This window comes from Salvelinus namaycush, chromosome 15 (genome assembly GCF_016432855.1).
Source record: "Salvelinus namaycush isolate Seneca chromosome 15, SaNama_1.0, whole genome shotgun sequence".
Taxonomy (NCBI): Eukaryota; Metazoa; Chordata; class Actinopteri; order Salmoniformes; family Salmonidae; genus Salvelinus; species Salvelinus namaycush.
The window spans coordinates 1,132,419-1,149,772 of record NC_052321.1 but is presented as its reverse complement, the minus strand read 5'-3'; the positions used below and the strand labels follow the sequence as shown (position 1 = coordinate 1,149,772).

General features: G+C 42.2%; 1 protein-coding gene across 2 annotated transcripts in view; it reads right to left on the bottom strand.

Moving 5' to 3' along the window:
• Nucleotides 1-7,075: 7,075 nt before the first annotated feature.
• LOC120060094 (serine/threonine-protein phosphatase 2A 56 kDa regulatory subunit gamma isoform) overlaps nucleotides 7,076-17,354 on the bottom strand; it is a 32,833-nt gene continuing 22,554 nt past the window's right edge. Inside the window, exons 9-14 of one of the 2 annotated variants that reach the window (XM_039009160.1) lie at nucleotides 13,255-13,425; nucleotides 12,764-12,891; nucleotides 11,997-12,098; nucleotides 11,543-11,627; nucleotides 10,766-10,885; nucleotides 7,076-10,173 (exon numbers count right to left, since the gene is read on the bottom strand). In XM_039009160.1, coding sequence (XP_038865088.1) covers nucleotides 10,036-10,173; nucleotides 10,766-10,885; nucleotides 11,543-11,627; nucleotides 11,997-12,098; nucleotides 12,764-12,891; nucleotides 13,255-13,425 — 744 coding nt within the window. In that variant the 3' untranslated portion in view covers nucleotides 7,076-10,035. Of the gene's footprint in view, nucleotides 10,174-10,765; nucleotides 10,886-11,112; nucleotides 11,153-11,542; nucleotides 11,628-11,996; nucleotides 12,099-12,763; nucleotides 12,892-13,254; nucleotides 13,426-17,354 lie in introns of both variants that reach the window. The other variant, XM_039009159.1, reaches the window with a different exon arrangement.

Sequence of the window (17,354 nt, the reverse complement as noted above, 5' to 3'; positions counted from 1 at the left end):
ACTTGACCTTAAAAATGTGCAGTAATTAATACTCTGAGAAAATAGATAAGCTGCAGCCTACAGTTAAAAAAAACACTCTCATTCGAAGTCCTTACTAGTGATATAGGATGTAATCCATCAAGCATGTGGATGCAGACTGGTGTCAAATCCAAATCCAGAAAATGCAGAGCAATTATGAAGTATCCTATTTGGCCTGGTGTGGCACAGTGCAAGTGGGCGTAGTGGAAAATGTGTTTCCGTGAAACTGCTTTTCCTGCTGATTGCTTGGCTCTTCCTGTGCCGGTGAAGCACTAGTTTGTGTATGGTTGGATCTGATATGTCGCGTCCAAGAAATTAAATACTGCAAAAAAAGATTTCATGATATAGGAGCTATAGCTACAAAAACCATGTCATTGTAAATATAACATTTAAAAAAATAAAACAGGGGGAAAAGTACACCAACTTTGCCTAACAAACCTGAGATCCAGTATGACAAAGTAGGTGCTGTGATTCTCACATAAAACTTTGAAAAGTGTTAAAGGGAAAATAGGTCCAGATTTCAAAATGACACATTGGTTTCCTTACCCAGAAAGGAGTCTAGGGACAAGGTATGACAGCAATCCATTCTTTGGTTTAGTTTCCCTGGCACCGTTTTCACATGCTAACATTTTGGCTATGTAGTCCTCCTGGGGCCCTGAATAGGTTTATACTCCTTAAAGAAGGCACTATTAATTTTATATGAATAAAAACATAATTCAATGTAAATGATCTAGGAACACACATCTAATTATGTTTCCTAATTGGTAGAGCTGGTCTAGAGCATAGAATAACAATGACAAGGTACATTAGTAGAGGAGTTTGCACTTTAAATTACCAAATATAACACCTTCCTTTCAATCTGACCTGGCAGTTAGATGTTGGCTTTGGGTCCATAACCACTACATGGTCAGGCAGTTAGGTGAGTCATTGCTATTATGCTGTGCCTTTTCTGTCCCCAGGAAATATAACTTATTTAGTGTAAAATGGGAGTTCCAAAAGGCTTTAAATATAGTCAGTAAATAGAAGTGTTCTTTGCCTTAAAAACAAACATTTGGATCTTGAAAGAGGAATTTTACGCATTTTTCACACACTTTCTTTCAGTGGATGTAGGCGTTTTTGCCATGTCCCCAGGTGTTATTAATCAACTTCCTAGTTAAATTCTCTCTCATCAATAACGTTTTTTTTTTCATGATTATTGTATTTATTTTATTAAAGATTTTCTGTGTCCCTTTTCCACCCTGTTAGCTTGTTATAAATCTCCATTTAAGAAAACAACCTCTTCCTACAAGGACACAGGAAGTGTCAGAATTTCAGTTTGATCAATGTTCCATGTTGTTAGTTTATATGTCCTATTCGTAAACTACAACCCTGTTAGGCTAAATTATATTTTAAAACATTTTTTTTTAACCAAATCTAAAAATGTTTGATGGAGAAGTTAAAATCCTGTTCAAGTGTTCACAATTATGCTAGCTCAAACTTGCTCGCTCACAGAGCTATGGACAATTTAGGCTCAAAATATCCACCCTGTTAGGATTATGCACCTAACAGGTTGGAAAATGCACCTAAAAATAATAAGTGGCTGAGCTTGACCAATTTGTTTTTCTGAAAGTTAAAGCGTCCTTTTTCTGATAGAATACATTTACAAAAGTTAGGAGGACCAAAAAGGCACCGCAAAGTAGAAATGACCCTGAGAAATTAGAAATGACACTAAGTTGTATTTTATGCCTGAAGCAAAATACAAGTCATTCAGTCAGACCAAATAGGTTTTCGGGGCCCTCTTGTGGTCAATGATGCTACCTACAATGAGTTCTTAGAGGTCAATTTCAGTAGCAAGCTCAGCTCAAAAGGGATACTACCCCAAATACACAATCATTACATTTGTATTACGGACAGTATATGCAAATTGACCTAAACAATCTTTGATTTAAGAAAATCATGGTCAGTTGTATAAAGGCAGTCACAGGAAAGGTGCTGTCCGCAACACTAACTTTTTTGCAGACTACTGTATAATACACTGTACAGAACATTAAGTACACCTTCCTAACATTGAGGTGCAGGTTTGTAGACATTTTTGCCAATATATTAAAACCAGAATACCTCATTTACATAAGTATTCAGACCCTTTGCTATGAGACTCAAAATTGAGCTCAGGTGCATCCTGTTTCCATTGATCATCCTTGAGACGTTTCTACAACTTGATTGGTGTCCACCTGTGGTAAATTCAATTGATTGGACATAATTTGGAAAGGCACACATCTGTCTAAATAAGGTCCCACAGTTGACAGTGCATGTCAGAGTGAAAAGCAAGCCATGAGGTTGAAGGAATTGACCTTTGAGCTCTAAGATCGGATTGTGTCGAGGCACCGATCTGGGGAAGGGTATCAAAACATTTCTGCAGCATTGAAGGTCCCCAAGAACACAGTGGCCTTCTTCATTCTTAAATGGAAGAAGCTTGGAACCACCAAGACTCTTCCTAGAGCTGGCCGCCCAGCCAAACTGAGCAATCGGGGGAGAAGAGCCTTAGTCAGGGAGGTGACCAAGAACCCAATGGTCACTCTGACAGACCTCCAGAGTCCATCTGTGGAGATGGGAGAACCTTACAGAAGGACAACCATCTCTACAGCACTCCACCAATCAGGCATTTATGGTAAGAGTGGCCAGACAGATGCCACACCTCAGTAAAAGGAATGACAGCCCGCTCGGGGGTTTGCCAAAAGACACCTAAAAGGACTCTGACCATGAGAAACAAGATTCTCTGGTCTGATTAAACCAAGATTGGCCATCCCTAAGGTGAAGCATGGTGGTGGCAGTATCATGCTGTGGGGATGTTTTTCAGCAGCAGGGACTGAGAGACTAGTCAGGATTGAGGGAAAGATGAACGGAGCAAAGTAGAAAGCTCCTTGATGAAAACCTGCTCCAGAGCGCTCAGGACCTCGGAAGGTGAATCTTCGCCCCCAGTCTAACAGGACAATGACCCTAAGCACACATACAAGACAACAAAGGAGTGGCTTCGGGACAAGTCTCCGAATGTCCTTGAGTGGCCCAGCCAGAGGCCGGACTTGATCAAACATCTCTGGAGACCTGAAAATAGCTGTGCAGCGACGTTTCCCATCCAACTTGAGAGCTTGAGAGGATCTGCAGAGAAGAATGGGAGAAACTCCCCAAACAAAAAGGTTATTCAACAAAGTACTGAGTAAATGGTCTGAATTTTTACCTAAATGTTTTTTTTTTTTTTATACATTTGCAAAAAATTCTAAACCCATTTTTGCTTTGTCATTATGGGGTAGTGTGTGTAGATTGAGCGATTAAAAAAAATAAAAATACGTTACAGCCTTATTCTAAAATGTTAGCCTTATTCTAAAATTTAACAAAATGTAGTAAAAGTCAAGGTCTGAATACTTTCCAAATACAAGCGGGTGCTTCCACACAGGTGTGATTCCTGAGTTAAATTAAGCAATTAACATCCCATCATGCTTATGGTCATGTATAAAAATGCCCAGTTGCCGATTATTTTGTCTACCATGGCTAGAAGAGATGTGACTTAAAGAGAGGGGTCTCAAAATTAGCATAAGGGTTTTAAAGGGTGTGTGTGTCAGTCACCAGATCTCAACCCAATTGAAAACTTATGGGAGATTCAGGAGCAGCACCTGTGACCGTTCTCCATCACCATAACAACAAATACGGAATTTCCAATGAAAGAATTGTGTCGCATCCCTCCAATGGAGTTCCAGACACTTGTAGAATCTATGCCAAGGCACATTGAAACTGCTCTGGCTCGTGGTGGCCCAACACCCTATTATGACACTGTTGGCATTTCCTTTATTTTGGCAGCTAGCTGTACATTGACTTCTACACGGAGTGTAAAAAAACATTTAGAACACCTGCCCTTTCCATGACAGACTGACCAAGTGAATCCAGGTGAAAGCTGTGTCACTTGTTAAAGCCACTTCAAAAATCAGTGTAGATGAAGGGGACAACACTGGTTAAACGATTAAGCCTTGAGACATGGATTGTGAATTGATTTCCCCCCATCTATCTTCAGAGTTCGTTCTGTTAGGTGACCTAAACTGGGATATGCTTAACACCCCAGCAGTCCTACAATCTAAGCTAGATGCCCTCAATCTCACACAAATTATCAAGGAAACCACCAGGTACAACCCTAAAATCGTAAACATGGGCACCCTCATAGATATTATCCTGACCAACTTGCCCTCCAAATACACCTCTGCTGTTTTCAATCAGGATCTCAGCGATCACTGCCTCATTGCCTGCATCCACTATGGGTCCGCGGTCAAACGACCACCCCTCATCACTGTCAAACGCTCCCTAAAACACTTCTGCGAGCAGGCCTTTCTAATAGGCCTGGCCCAGGTATCCTGGAAGGATATTGACCTCATCCCGTCAGTCGAGGATGCCTGGTTGTTCTTTAAAAGTAATTTCCTCACCATCTTAAATAAGCATGCCCCTTTCAAAAAAATGTAGAACTAAGAACAGATATAGCCCTTGGTTCACTCCAGACCTGACTGCCCAGCACAAAAACATCCTGTGGCAGACTGCAATAGCATCGAAAAGTCCCCGCGATATGCAACTGTTCAGGGAAGTCAGGAACCAATACACAGTCAGTCAGGAAAGCAAAGGCTAGCTTTTTCAAACAGAAATTTGCATCCTGTAGCTCTAACTCCAAAACGTTTTGGGACACTAAAGTCCATGGAGAACAAGAGCACCTCCTCCCAGCTGCCCACTGCACTGAGGCTAGGCGACACGGTCACCACCGATAAATCCATGATAATCGAACATTTCAATGAGTATCTGTCTACGGCTGGCCATGCTTTCCTCCTGGATACCACAACCCCGGCCAACAGCTCCGCACACCTCGCAGCTACTTGTCCGAGCCTCCCCAGCTTCTCCTTCACCCAAATCCAGATCGCAGATGTTCTGAAAGAGCTGCAAAACCTCGACCCGTATAAATCAGCTGGGCTAGACAATCTGGACCCTCTCTTTCTAAAATGATCCGCCGCCATTGTTGCAACCCCTATTACCAGTCTGTTCAACCTCTCATTTCTTCCGAAATCCCTAAAGATTGGAAAGCTGCCGCAGTCATCCCCCTCTTCAAACGGGGTGACACCCTAGACCCAAACTGTTACAGACCTATATCCATCCTGCCCTGCCTTTCTAAAGTCTTTGAAAGCCAAGTTAATAAATAGATCACTGACCATTTCGAATCCCACCATACCTTCTCCACTGTGCAATCCGGTTTCCGAGCTGGTCACGGGTGCACCTCAGCCACGCTCAAGGTACTAAACGATATCATAACCGCCATCGATAAGACAGTACAGTGCAGCCGTCTTCATCGACCTGGCCAAGGCTTTCAACTCTGTCAATCACCGTATTATTATCGGTAGACTGAATAACCTTGGTTTCTCAAAAGACTGCCTTGCCTGGTTCACCAACTACTTCTCAGATGGAGTTCAGTGTGTTGAATCGGAGGGCCTGTTGTCCGGACCTCTGGCAGTCTATGGGGGTACCACAGGGTTCAATTCTCGGGCCGACTCTTTTCTCTGTATATATCAACGATGTTGCTCTTGCTGCGGGTGATTCCCTGATCCACCTCTACGCAGATGACACCATTCTATATACATCTGGCCCTTCTTTGGACACTGTGTTAACTAACCTCCAAACGAGCTTCAATGCCATACAACACTCCTTCCGTGGCCTCCAACTGCTTTTAAAACACTAGCAAAACCAAATGCATGCTTTTCAACCGTTCGCTGCCCGCACCCGCCTAGCATCACTACTCTAGACGGTTCTGACCTAGAATACATGGACAACTACAAATACCTAGGTGTCTGGCTAGACTGTAAACTCTCCTTCCAGACTCATATCAAACATCTCCAATCCAAAAATCGGCTTTCTATTTCACAACAAAGCCTCCTTCACTCACGCCGCGCAACTTACCCTAGTAAAACTGACCATCCTACCGATCCTCAAATTCGGCGATGTCATCTACAAAATAGCTTCCAATACTCTACTCAGCAAACTGGATGCAGTCTATCACAGTGCCATCCATTTTGTTACCAAATCACCTTATACCACCCACCACTGCGACCTGTATGCTCTAGTCGGCTGGCCCTCACTACATATTCGTCGCCAGACCCACTGGCTTCAGGTCATCTACAAGTCTATGCTAGGTAAAGCTCCGCCTTAGCTCACTGGTCACGGTAACACCCACCCGTAGCACGCGCTCCAGCAGGTATATCTCACTGGTCACCTTTCCTTCCAGTTCTCTGCTGCCAGTGACTGGAACGATTTTTTTTTTTAATTATCACTGAAGCCTTACATTTCCCTCACTAACTTTAAACATCAACTATCTGAGCAGCTAACCAATCGCTGCAGCTGTACATAGTCCATCTACCTACCTCATCCCCATATTATTTTTTTTATTTACTTTGCTGCTCTTTTGCACACCAATATCACTACTTACACACCATTTGCTCATCTATCACTCCAGTGTTAATCTGCTAAATTGTAATTACTTTGCTACTATGGCCAATTTATTGCCATACCTCCTCATGCCATTTGCACACACTGTATATAAAATGTATATTTTTTCTATTGCGTTATTGACTGTACGCTTTTTTATTCCATGTAACTCTGTGTTGTTGTGTGTCGCACTGCTTTGCCTTGGCCAGGTCGCAGTTGTAAATGAGAACTTGTTCTCAACTAGTTTACCTGGTTAAATAAAAGTTTGGGGAAAAAATGTGCCATTCAGAGGGTGAATGGGCAAGATTTAAATGCCTTAACGGGGTATGTTAGTAGATGCCAGGCGCACCGGTTTGTATCAAGAACGGCAACACTGCTGGCTGTGTGTGTCAAGAATGGTCCACCACCCAAAAGGTGGTGGACCAGTAAGTAAATAAATAGTAAGTGATGAGGAAGAAATCATTTTTAGCCATATCCATTTTCCCTCAGATCAAATCCACTTTAAGACTGTCAAAACATATAATAACGGACTGCGTTTTGAGATTTCCGTGAAGTAAAATGCCTCCCAGAATTGATGTATGGTTGAAAATATAAAATTCAAATATTATCTTTATTCATTCTATTACAGATGAACACCACTTCAGATTGTGATAAAAGCACACAAAAGGATACGGACTGAAATCTGTTCACAGATAATTGGAAGAGGGAACAAAAGAAAATATTAGACGTGTTATTTCTAATAATGCAGAAAGTTACAGGGGAAAGAGAATGTATGTGCCACATTGACTTTGTCATTGCTATTGATTTTTATTCTGTACAGAGGACAATTTTGTACAAAATTAATCTAGATATAACACTACATAAAACAAAGTAAATCATATGTACAATATTAAATGAAGCCACATAGTACAGATCACAGACAAAAGGACACTTGTCAAGTTATTATATTCTGGAAAGTACATGTTCCATCTAAGAATTCCGGAAAACAATCCAAAACATTTGTTGTCTAACTTGCCATACGAGTAATTTATGTGTCTTTAAAAAAACACACAAAAAAACAGTTTGAACAACAAATAAAACTGATCAAACATCTTTCCAAATGATACTGTTATATAAAAGCAAAGATTATTTTTTTTGGGGGGGGGGTCAAATTGTTTCGGCGAGTGCCATTCGTCCAAGACAAAAGATACATGGTAGTTAAATGAACACCTTTTTGCATTTAACTATTAATAATGCAGTTACCAAGCCAAGCCTGGATGTCAGTCTTTCAGCATTGGCCTTTTCCATTGGCAGCTACAATGCTAAAACTAGCATCCAGGCTACCAGTTGCCAGGGACTAGAAACAGAAAAGACATTACAGATTGGATACACGTGCTAGATTTGCAAGTTCAAACAATGGTACCAGAGAAAGACTAACATTTACAATGGGGCCCCAATCAAATCAAATTGTATTCGTCACATGCTTCGTAAACAACAGGTATGGACTAACACTGAAATGCTTACTTATGGGTCCTTTCCTTGTCCAGTCCAGGAATTGGACAGCTTCCTGACCTTGAGAAAGCAGAACAGACTGTACATATAGACAAAACGGGACACTGAAGAGCGCTTCATTGAAGATACACAAACATGTCACATCTATCAAGTTTCAGGAAGTGCTTTTTCAATAGACTTATTCTTAACGGTTACAGATGTCATCCAAAGAGGGATTCAGGTTTGAAATCACCTCTTTCTATGCTCATTCAACTGTCACATGAAATGGTTGTCATCCAAACAGTGTTGCTGTTCTCATCCTGTAATATTCCTCCATTTGATAAACGGCTCTCTGATCCCCATTTGTTCAGTACTTCACACAAGACGAGTAACAGTCCTTTCAGCTCCACAGCAAAGCACCTCTGGGTAGGAGGGCACTGGTAAAAACCAACACGGGGAAACGTGAGAACGCTGGGGGGGGCTTCAGGGCATGGGATATCATGGGTACATCTGGGTAGGAGGGGACTGGTAAATACCAACACGGGGAAACGTGAGAACGCTGGGGGGGGGGGGCTTCAGGGCATGGGATATCATGGGTACCTCTGGAACGAATGGAGGACGATGCTTGACTAGTAAGCAGCTCCAGGGCTTCTGAAAAGCCTGCATCTGAGGACAAGATGTGCGTTTGAGAAGGACTTCATTAGTCTGGCTGCGCAGAATCACAGTTCTACAACATCACCCTGCATCCCAAATAACAACTTATGTGATCGAGAGGAGTAATTCTGCACCTCGCCTTCCTCAAACTGACACCCCCAGGTAAAGTGTCAATGTCATTTCAGTTGGAACGTTTCTGGAATGTTCTGCATAATGTAGCATTACAGTGTGTGTGGCTACAGGTGTCTTGATGGACTGTGTCAAACCAAACACTTCCTAGCTGGCCATTGAGAGTTAAATGAAGCTTCCCAATAGCAGTAAGAACTGGGGACATGCATTATGTATGAATTACGGAGACTGACATGTCTAAGAAGGGCTTTTGAATATGACAAACTGGGTGCAGACTAACAAACACCCAATGTGTTTCTCTGTATGAAATAAGTACCATTGTTTGAACTGTCAATATTTCATTGTGATCTGGCTCACATATTGCCAATGGACTTCAACAGAAGGGAAATCAATCCAACGAAAGAATGTGCATGGCACAAAGTGTAGAGTGTAAAGAGTCCAGTGTCCACAGAGAACCTCCCGTCCTCCCTCCATCCTAGTCATAAAGTGACTTCATCAGAACAGATGGATCAGTCACTTCAGAAAGTCCTGTTGCTCTTCATCTTATTAATGAAAAAAACAACAACAATTGAATCATCTGAGGCTCCAAAAAACAAAGGCAAACGACGCAGGCTGTCTACCTAGATAGTCATCCTGGTTTCTCTCACACAGAAAAACACGGACACAGAAAGAACACAAACGGTCTTGGCACTGGCAAATGTCCCTGGGATTAAACAAAATTAAAAAAATTAAACTAGAGAAGAAACAAAACGTCCCGAAAAGTCGATCCAACAGTCATCCCCCAACGGCTGTTCTTAGTTTTGTTTCCCCTTGACAGAAAATGACATGAGGAAATGAGAGGAGCCTCCCCCATTCTGTTTCTGCTCTCTACGTTTGTTGTGCATTCTACCAACTGCGCTCAATGGGGGAACATAGGAGCTTGTCATGTCACTAGTGGAACGGAACTTCCCCCATTTTCATTCATACAGTAAGAACCTGGAGGGATGAGCCGATACTGTTTTATGCACGATTAAGCAAAAAAAAATTGTTGGCAAGACTAAAAAAGAAAGTTGCGGCCCCACCCCTCCCAGAAAGAAACACCTGAGAAAGCAGAAATCCAGGGGGGGGGGGGGGGGGGTTGTGTACTGGCGACGATGAGGAAACTGGGCCAGTAATCTGAATGTGCTGTGTGGATGAGGGTCGAGAGAAGAGGGGACTTGACACTAGAGGAAAGAGAGAAGAGGGGACTGGACACTAGAGGAAAGAGAGAAGATGGGAATGGACACTAGAGAGAAAGGGGCAGACCTAGAGCCCATCGCGGGTAGTGATCATGACGTCGGCTCGGCGATGGGTCTCCAAGGCTTTTGCGGTGTAGATGTCCTGAGGGAGATCAGACTTACGCCGCACCATAGGCCGGTCTTTCCTCTGGTCTCTCGTTCGTAACTGCAACAGGGGAAGGGGAGAGTGTTAAAGAGAGTTAGGTCCAATGGAATAAAAATGCTTTGCTTGTAACTACAGTATCCTCCTGGGTATGGTCTAAGTTTTTGCCACAAGTACCACTCCTTTTTTCACATTACAAAGTCATGTTTAGAAACAATCACCAATTGACAGAAAACCGCTCACCATGCTTCATGCTAATGAACTAAGGCCAGCCATGCACCAAACAGGACAGTGAGAAAAGAGTTGGTGAAATGTTAGCTACCAGGACTACCCTCATGACATTTAAACAGAAAGAGAGACAGAAGGGAAGGAAAGAAAGGTGAGAGTAGAAGAGACAGAACAGACAATAACAAAAGTAGTTGATTCCAGTGTTCAGTCCATGGTCTGATGAGTCATCCCTCCTCTATAGGAGAAACAGTTGATGAGTCATCCCTCCACTATAGGAGAAACAGTCCAGGGCCCATTTTGAAAAGAGTGATCAGGGCCCAATGTCATAACATGTCTCAGAGTAGATCATAATGATTAAGATGACAGGTGCAGGGGGGGACCTGATCCTAGATCAGCACTGACGGACAGACCGAAGACGGACAGTTACCTGAGCGACTTCTTCCGTTACAGTCTTTTTTAACCTGTGAACTTCTTCATAGGTTAATGGACCATCAAACTCCATTGCTACTGGACCGTTGAGGCCAGTGGAATCAACACGGATAAGAGACTAATGTAACAGAAAACGAACACACAAAAAGAAAAAAATGGGAGAAAGAGACTTAAGTCGCATGCAAAGAAGAATGAATCAGAGCGAGTTTAGATAAACAGAAGGGTTTAGAAATTGGATGCTGGAGTCATGGCTTCTATTAGTGATCTGGTGAGAGTAGAAAATGATGAGGTTCAGGCAGACTAATTCAACTGATCATTAGTACGGTCATTAAGAGTAGATTTTACCTGATACTAGGACTGTTCAACATCCACCCTAGAAGACTACCTATAATAAAACAAAACATTGGGAATGTAGTTCACAGTAGGTACTTCCACCTTAGTTTGTATTTACTGAGACCAGAAATGAAGCAATATAAAAAAATGGGAATGCAGTTTAGGAAGACCATTCAGTCACCTGGCATTTCACTTGACTTAGTACAGGGTTGGCTACGGAGATCGCATGCCAATAGATCATTCAGCACCAAACCCATCTCCTGATCAACCTCCTGATCTTAAACCAGGAAAGGGTGATGCAGCGCATGTGGAAATGTTTTGATAGAAAAGACTGGTCATGCTCTGCACAGCAAACAGTCCTCAGAGGGAAGACAGAAAGGAAACTACACCAGCTCTTTAGATGGTACACGCATGTACACACTGCTGTGTGTCCTTCACACACACACACACACACCTGTGGGTTGGATTTGGCAAGGTTCTCAATCTTGATCCAGGCCTCTTCCCGGTCTTTTGACTTGGCCTTCTCTCTATAGGAGGAAACAAACATCTACAATCATAACCTCAGCCCCCCTCTACAGTCACTACAATGTATAGTCCTTCAGATATGAAATATTATCATTCAGATTTTCATATGTAGTAATCATTACAATACTGTCTAAACTTGAGACACAATATTTTCTTCCAGATTAGCGTATCATAATCTATTTACCATTACAATATGTAGTCAACATTTGATACATGCTAATCTGAATGAGAATATTTAATGAATATGGTGCACATTTGAAATGTAATATTAAATCATTCACATTAGTATATCATATTTTAGTCTTAACTACAATCTGTAGTCAAGATTTGAGATACACAATATTCTCATTTCGGATTAGCAAATGACATACTTGTTTTTCTCTGCTCTGAACTGCTGTGTGCAGTCATCAAAGAGCTTCTGGTTCATCTCCATGAAGAGCTTGAGAGCATTGTAGATGAGGCCATGGATGGTCCTGCACAGAGACAGACACACAGGCAAAGACAGCAGTGAGTCAGTCTGCCGTCATGTCTAAAAGGGTAGCCCTGTCCTCCAGCCCAAACCAAAATTAGATTCCAGTGAATGACTAAAGTAGGTCTGAACCACTGTTGAGCTCCCTGCAGTCAACACTAGCACTTTCAGAGCAGCTTAATGTTAAAGAAGTCTCATTCCACATAAAACAGTTTGGTAAGGTGTTGAACTTTCAAATCATAAAAAAAAAGTGTTAATTAAATATGCCTCCAAGGGACATGGGATGAAATTAGTTTTATTGGTAATCTGTTTGACTGAACCTGCCTGCAGTGCCAGATGGCTGTGCACTTTTGCCACTGTTCCATTGGTTATTTTGCACCAGGCAAGCTCACAAAAAGCCAGGCAAGCTCACAAAAAGCCAGGCAAGCTCAATCAAGAGCAGCTAAAAAGTTTATAGTATAGTATTTAAACCCAGGTCTTGCTAACACTACATGTTCTGAGATATTGGAGTGAGTGGCCTATGAGGGCAGATCAGGGTCACTGTTATTAGGTCACACAACGGAAAATGAAAAATGTCTTACTAGACCAGGTAATCCCTCCAAATCTTCGTTTGTCTTCTTTCTTTTGGTGCCTAATGAACACGGCTCTTTTTGAGGAGGGGCTACTTACTTGTTCCAGTGGGTCTTGGAGTTGCGGTAGAGCGCCGGGAACATGATGGGTAGGATCTTGGCTGCGTTGTCGCTGATCAGACTCATGATGTACTCGTTGTTCCAGTAGTACAGAGCCCTCTCTGCTACCTGCACAATGACCCAAAGCACACAGCACCATCGGTGAGGACAGCTCACTCAAAATGGTGACAGCAGGAGGCGCCATATAGAGAGATAGAGAAGCACACTTGATTGGTGAAACATCCTTCCATTAGCCTAGAAATAACTGTTCCAACATATCTCTAGAACCCCTCATGTTGGTTTCCACTACAAGGTCAAACCAGGCGGTACGGTCATTACATCCTGGATCTTGCTTTGTTTCAAATGGACTACTTAGTTCTAGGAACCAACTAGAAACATTTCACTACTCAAATTCACTTTCCCACATAACCGTAATGACTAAAAGTCAAAAGGTCACCAATAACAGGGTTCCCATGGCATGGGGTCAGTCACCTGGAAGTGTGGGCTGGACACACACTTGGCCAGCTGCCTGAACAGTGGCTCCATGACCTTGACAAACTCGGACGGCTCGATGACGTCTAGAATCTCTTCCAGCTCGTTAAGGAACATCACCTCTTTGGGGGAGTGAGTCTTGGGCCAGTATTTCAGAAGGGCCATGACCACCTGGGAGACACATTGAGCAGGGAGCGGAGTGGATATTGACCAACAGATCAGTGAGTAACACACACAATAATGTTCATGAATAAGCAAAAACATTACTTTAACTTTAAATTGAACTTTTTATAAATAGTGTATGTTAACATGCAAAGAGCATTTACACACATTAATGTTCATTAAAGTTAATAAATTATTTGTCACATGCGCCGAATACAACAAGTGCAGACCTTACCGTGAAATGCTTAAGCCCTTAACACAGTTAAGAAAATAATTACTAAATAGACTAAAGTTTTTTAAAAAGTAACAATAAAAGCTCCCGAGTGGGGCAGCGGTCTAAGGCACTGCATCTTAGTGCAAGAGACATGACTACAGTCCCTGGTTCGAATCCAGCCTGTATTACATCCGGTCGTGATTGGGAGTCCCATAGGGCAGCGCACAATTGGCCCAGCGGCATCCGGTTTTGGCCTGGGTAGGCCGTCATTGTAAATATGAATTTGTTCTCAACTGACTAGCGTAGTTACATTTTTTATTTAAATAACAAGGCTATATACAGCAGGTATCGGTACCAAGTCAATGTACGGGGGTACAGGTTAGTCGAGGTAATTTGTACATGTACAGCACCAGTCAAATGTTTGGGCACACCTACTCATTCTAGGGTTTTTCTTTAATTTGACTATTTCATACATTGTAGAATAATAGTTAAGACAAACTATGAAATAACACATATGGAATCAAATAGTAAACAAAAAAAGTTACAAAATTAAATATATTTGCGATTCTTCAAAGCCACCCTTTGCCTTGACAGCTTTGCACACTCTTGGTATTCTCTCAACCAGCTTCATGAGGAATGCTTTTCCAACAGTCTTGAAGGAGTTCCCACATATGCTGAGCACTTGATGGCTGCTTTTCCTTCACTCTGCAGTCCAACTCATCCCAAACCATCTCAATTGGGTTGAGGTCGGGTGATTGTGGAGGCCAGATCATCTGATGCAGCACTCCATCACTTTCCTTCGTGAACAAATAGCCCTTACACAGCCTGGAGGTGTGTTGGGGCATTGTCCTGTTGAAAAATAAATGATAGTCCCACTAAGCGCAAACCAGCTGGGATGGCATATCGCTGCAGAATGCTGTGGTAGCCATGCTGGTTAAGTGTGCCTTGAATTCTAAATAAATCACTGACAATGTCACCAGCAAAGCATCCCCACACCACCACCTCCATGCTTCAGTGGGAACCACACATGCAGAGATCATCCGTTCACCTACTCTGCGTCTCAAAGACACATCAGACCAAAAGGACAGATTTCCACCGGTCTAATGTCCATTGCTCGTGTTTCTTGGCCCAAGCAGTCTGTTGTTCTTATTGGTGTCCTTTAGAGGTGGTTTCTTTCCAGCAATTTCACCATGAAGGCATGATTCAGTCTCCTCTGAACAGTTGATGTTGAGATGTGTCTGTTACTTGAACTCTGTGAAGCATTTATTTGGGCTGCAATTTCTGAGGCTGGTAACTAATTAACTTTTCCTGTGCAGCAGAGGTAACTCTAGGTCTTCCTTTCCTGTGGCCGTCCTCATGAGAGCCAGTTTCATCATAGCGCTTGATGGTTTTTGCGACTGCACTTGAAGAACTTTTCAAAGTTCTTGAAATGTTCCAGATTGACTGAGCTTCATGTCTGAAAGTAATGGTGGACTGTCATTTAAATTTTCATATTTGAGCCATTCTTGCCATAATATAGTATTTTACCAAATAGCGCCATCTTCTGTATACCACCCCTACCATGTCACAACACAACTGTTTGGCTCAAACGCATTAAGAAGGAAAGAAATTCCACAAATTAACGTAGGGGTAAAATTGCCTATGCCTAGATAAACAGCAAGTAGCAGCAGTAAAAAGAAAGGGGGGGATGGCAGGAAGCTTGGCCCCAGTGATGTACTGGGCCGTACGCACTACCCTCTATAGAACCTTATGGTCAGATGCTGAGCAGTTGCCATACCAGGTGGTGATGCAACCAGTCAGGATGCTCTCGATAGTGCAGCTGTAGAACCTTTTGAGGATCTGGGGACCAATGACAAATCTTTTGAGTCTCCTGAGGGGGAATATGTGTCTTGCCGTGTTTGGACTAGAGGTCGACCGAATCATATAAAAAAAAAAAAATCTTCACAATCACTAGTTAACTACACATTGATGATTTTACTAGTTTAACTAGCTTGTCCTGCGTTGCAAATAATCATTGCGGTGCCTGTTCATTTATCATCGAATCACAGCCTACTTTGCCAAACAGGTGATGATTTAACAAGCGCATTCGCGTAAAAAAAGCACTGTCGTTGCACCAATGTACCTAACCATAAACATCAATGCCTTCCTTAAAATCAATACACAAGTATATATATTTTTTTACCTGCATATTTAGTTAAGAAATTCACTTTGCAGGCAATATTAACTAGGGAAATTGTGTCACTTCTCTTGCGTTCAATGCAAGCAGAATCAGGGTATATGCAACAGTTTGGGCCTATGATTTGATATTTGATAGAGCAGTCTGAGCGGTGGTAGGCAGCAGCATGCTCGTAAGCATTCACTCAAACAGCACATTCCTGCGTTTGCCAGCAGCTCTTCGCAATGCTTGAAGCACTGCACTGTTTATGACTTCAAACCTACCAATTCCCAAAATTAGGAAGCAATACTATAGTGCCTATATGAACATGCAATAGTCAAAGATATGAAATACAAATGGGAGAGAGAAATAGTCCTATAATTCCTATAACTACAACAACCTAAATCTTCTTAACTGGGAATATTGAAGACTCATGTTAAAAAGAACCACCAGCTTTCATATGTTCCCATGTTCTGAGCAAGGAACTTAAACATTAGCTTTTTTTACATGGCACATACTGCACTTTTACTTCCTTCTCCAACACCGTTTTTGCATTATTTAAACCAAATTGAACATGTTTCATTATTTATTTGAGACTAAATCGATTGTTATTTATTTATTATATTAAGTTTAGATAGGTGTTCATTGTTCATTCAGTATTGTTGTAATTGTCATAATTACAAATATATTATATATATTGTTTATTTTAAATACATTTTTAAATCTGCTTTTTTTGGTCATCCAATAATCGATATCGGTGTTGAAAAATCATACTCAGTCGACCTCTAATTTGGACCATGATAGTTTGTTGGTGATGTAGACGCCAAGCTCTCGACACACTCCACTACAGCACCGTCGATGTGAATGGGGGCGTGTTCGGCCCTCCTTTTCCTGTAGGCCACGATCAGCTCCTTTGTCTTGCTCACGTTAAGGAGAGGTTGTTGTCCTGGCACCCACACTGCCAGGTCTCTGACCTCCTCCCTATAGTCTGTCTCGTTGTCGGTGATCAGGCCTACCACCGTTGTGTCGTCAGCGAACTTAATGATGGTGTTGGAGTCGTGCGTGGCCGTGCAGTCGTGGGTGAACAGGGAGTACAGGAGGGGCCTAAGCACGCACCCCTGAGGGGCCCCTGTGTTGAGGGTCAGCATGGTGGATGTGTTGTTACCTACCCTTACCACCGGCGGCCGGCCGGATGAAAGTCCAGTATCCAGTTGCAGAGGGAGGTGTTTAGTCCCAGGGTCCTTAGCTTAGTGATGAGCTTTGTAGGCACTACGGTGGTGAACACTGAGCTGTAGTCAATGAACAGCAATCTCACATACAGTTGAAGTCGGAAGGTTACATATACTTAGGGTGGAGTCATTAAAACTCGTTTTTCAACCACTCCACAAATTTCTTGATAACAAACTATAGTTTTGGCAAGTCGGTTAGGACATCTGCTTTGTGCATGACACAAGTAATTTTCCCAACAATTGTTTACAGACAGATTATTTCACTTATAACTCACTGTATCACAATTCCAGTGTGTCAGAAGTTTACATACACTAAGTTGACTGTGCCTTTAAACAGCTT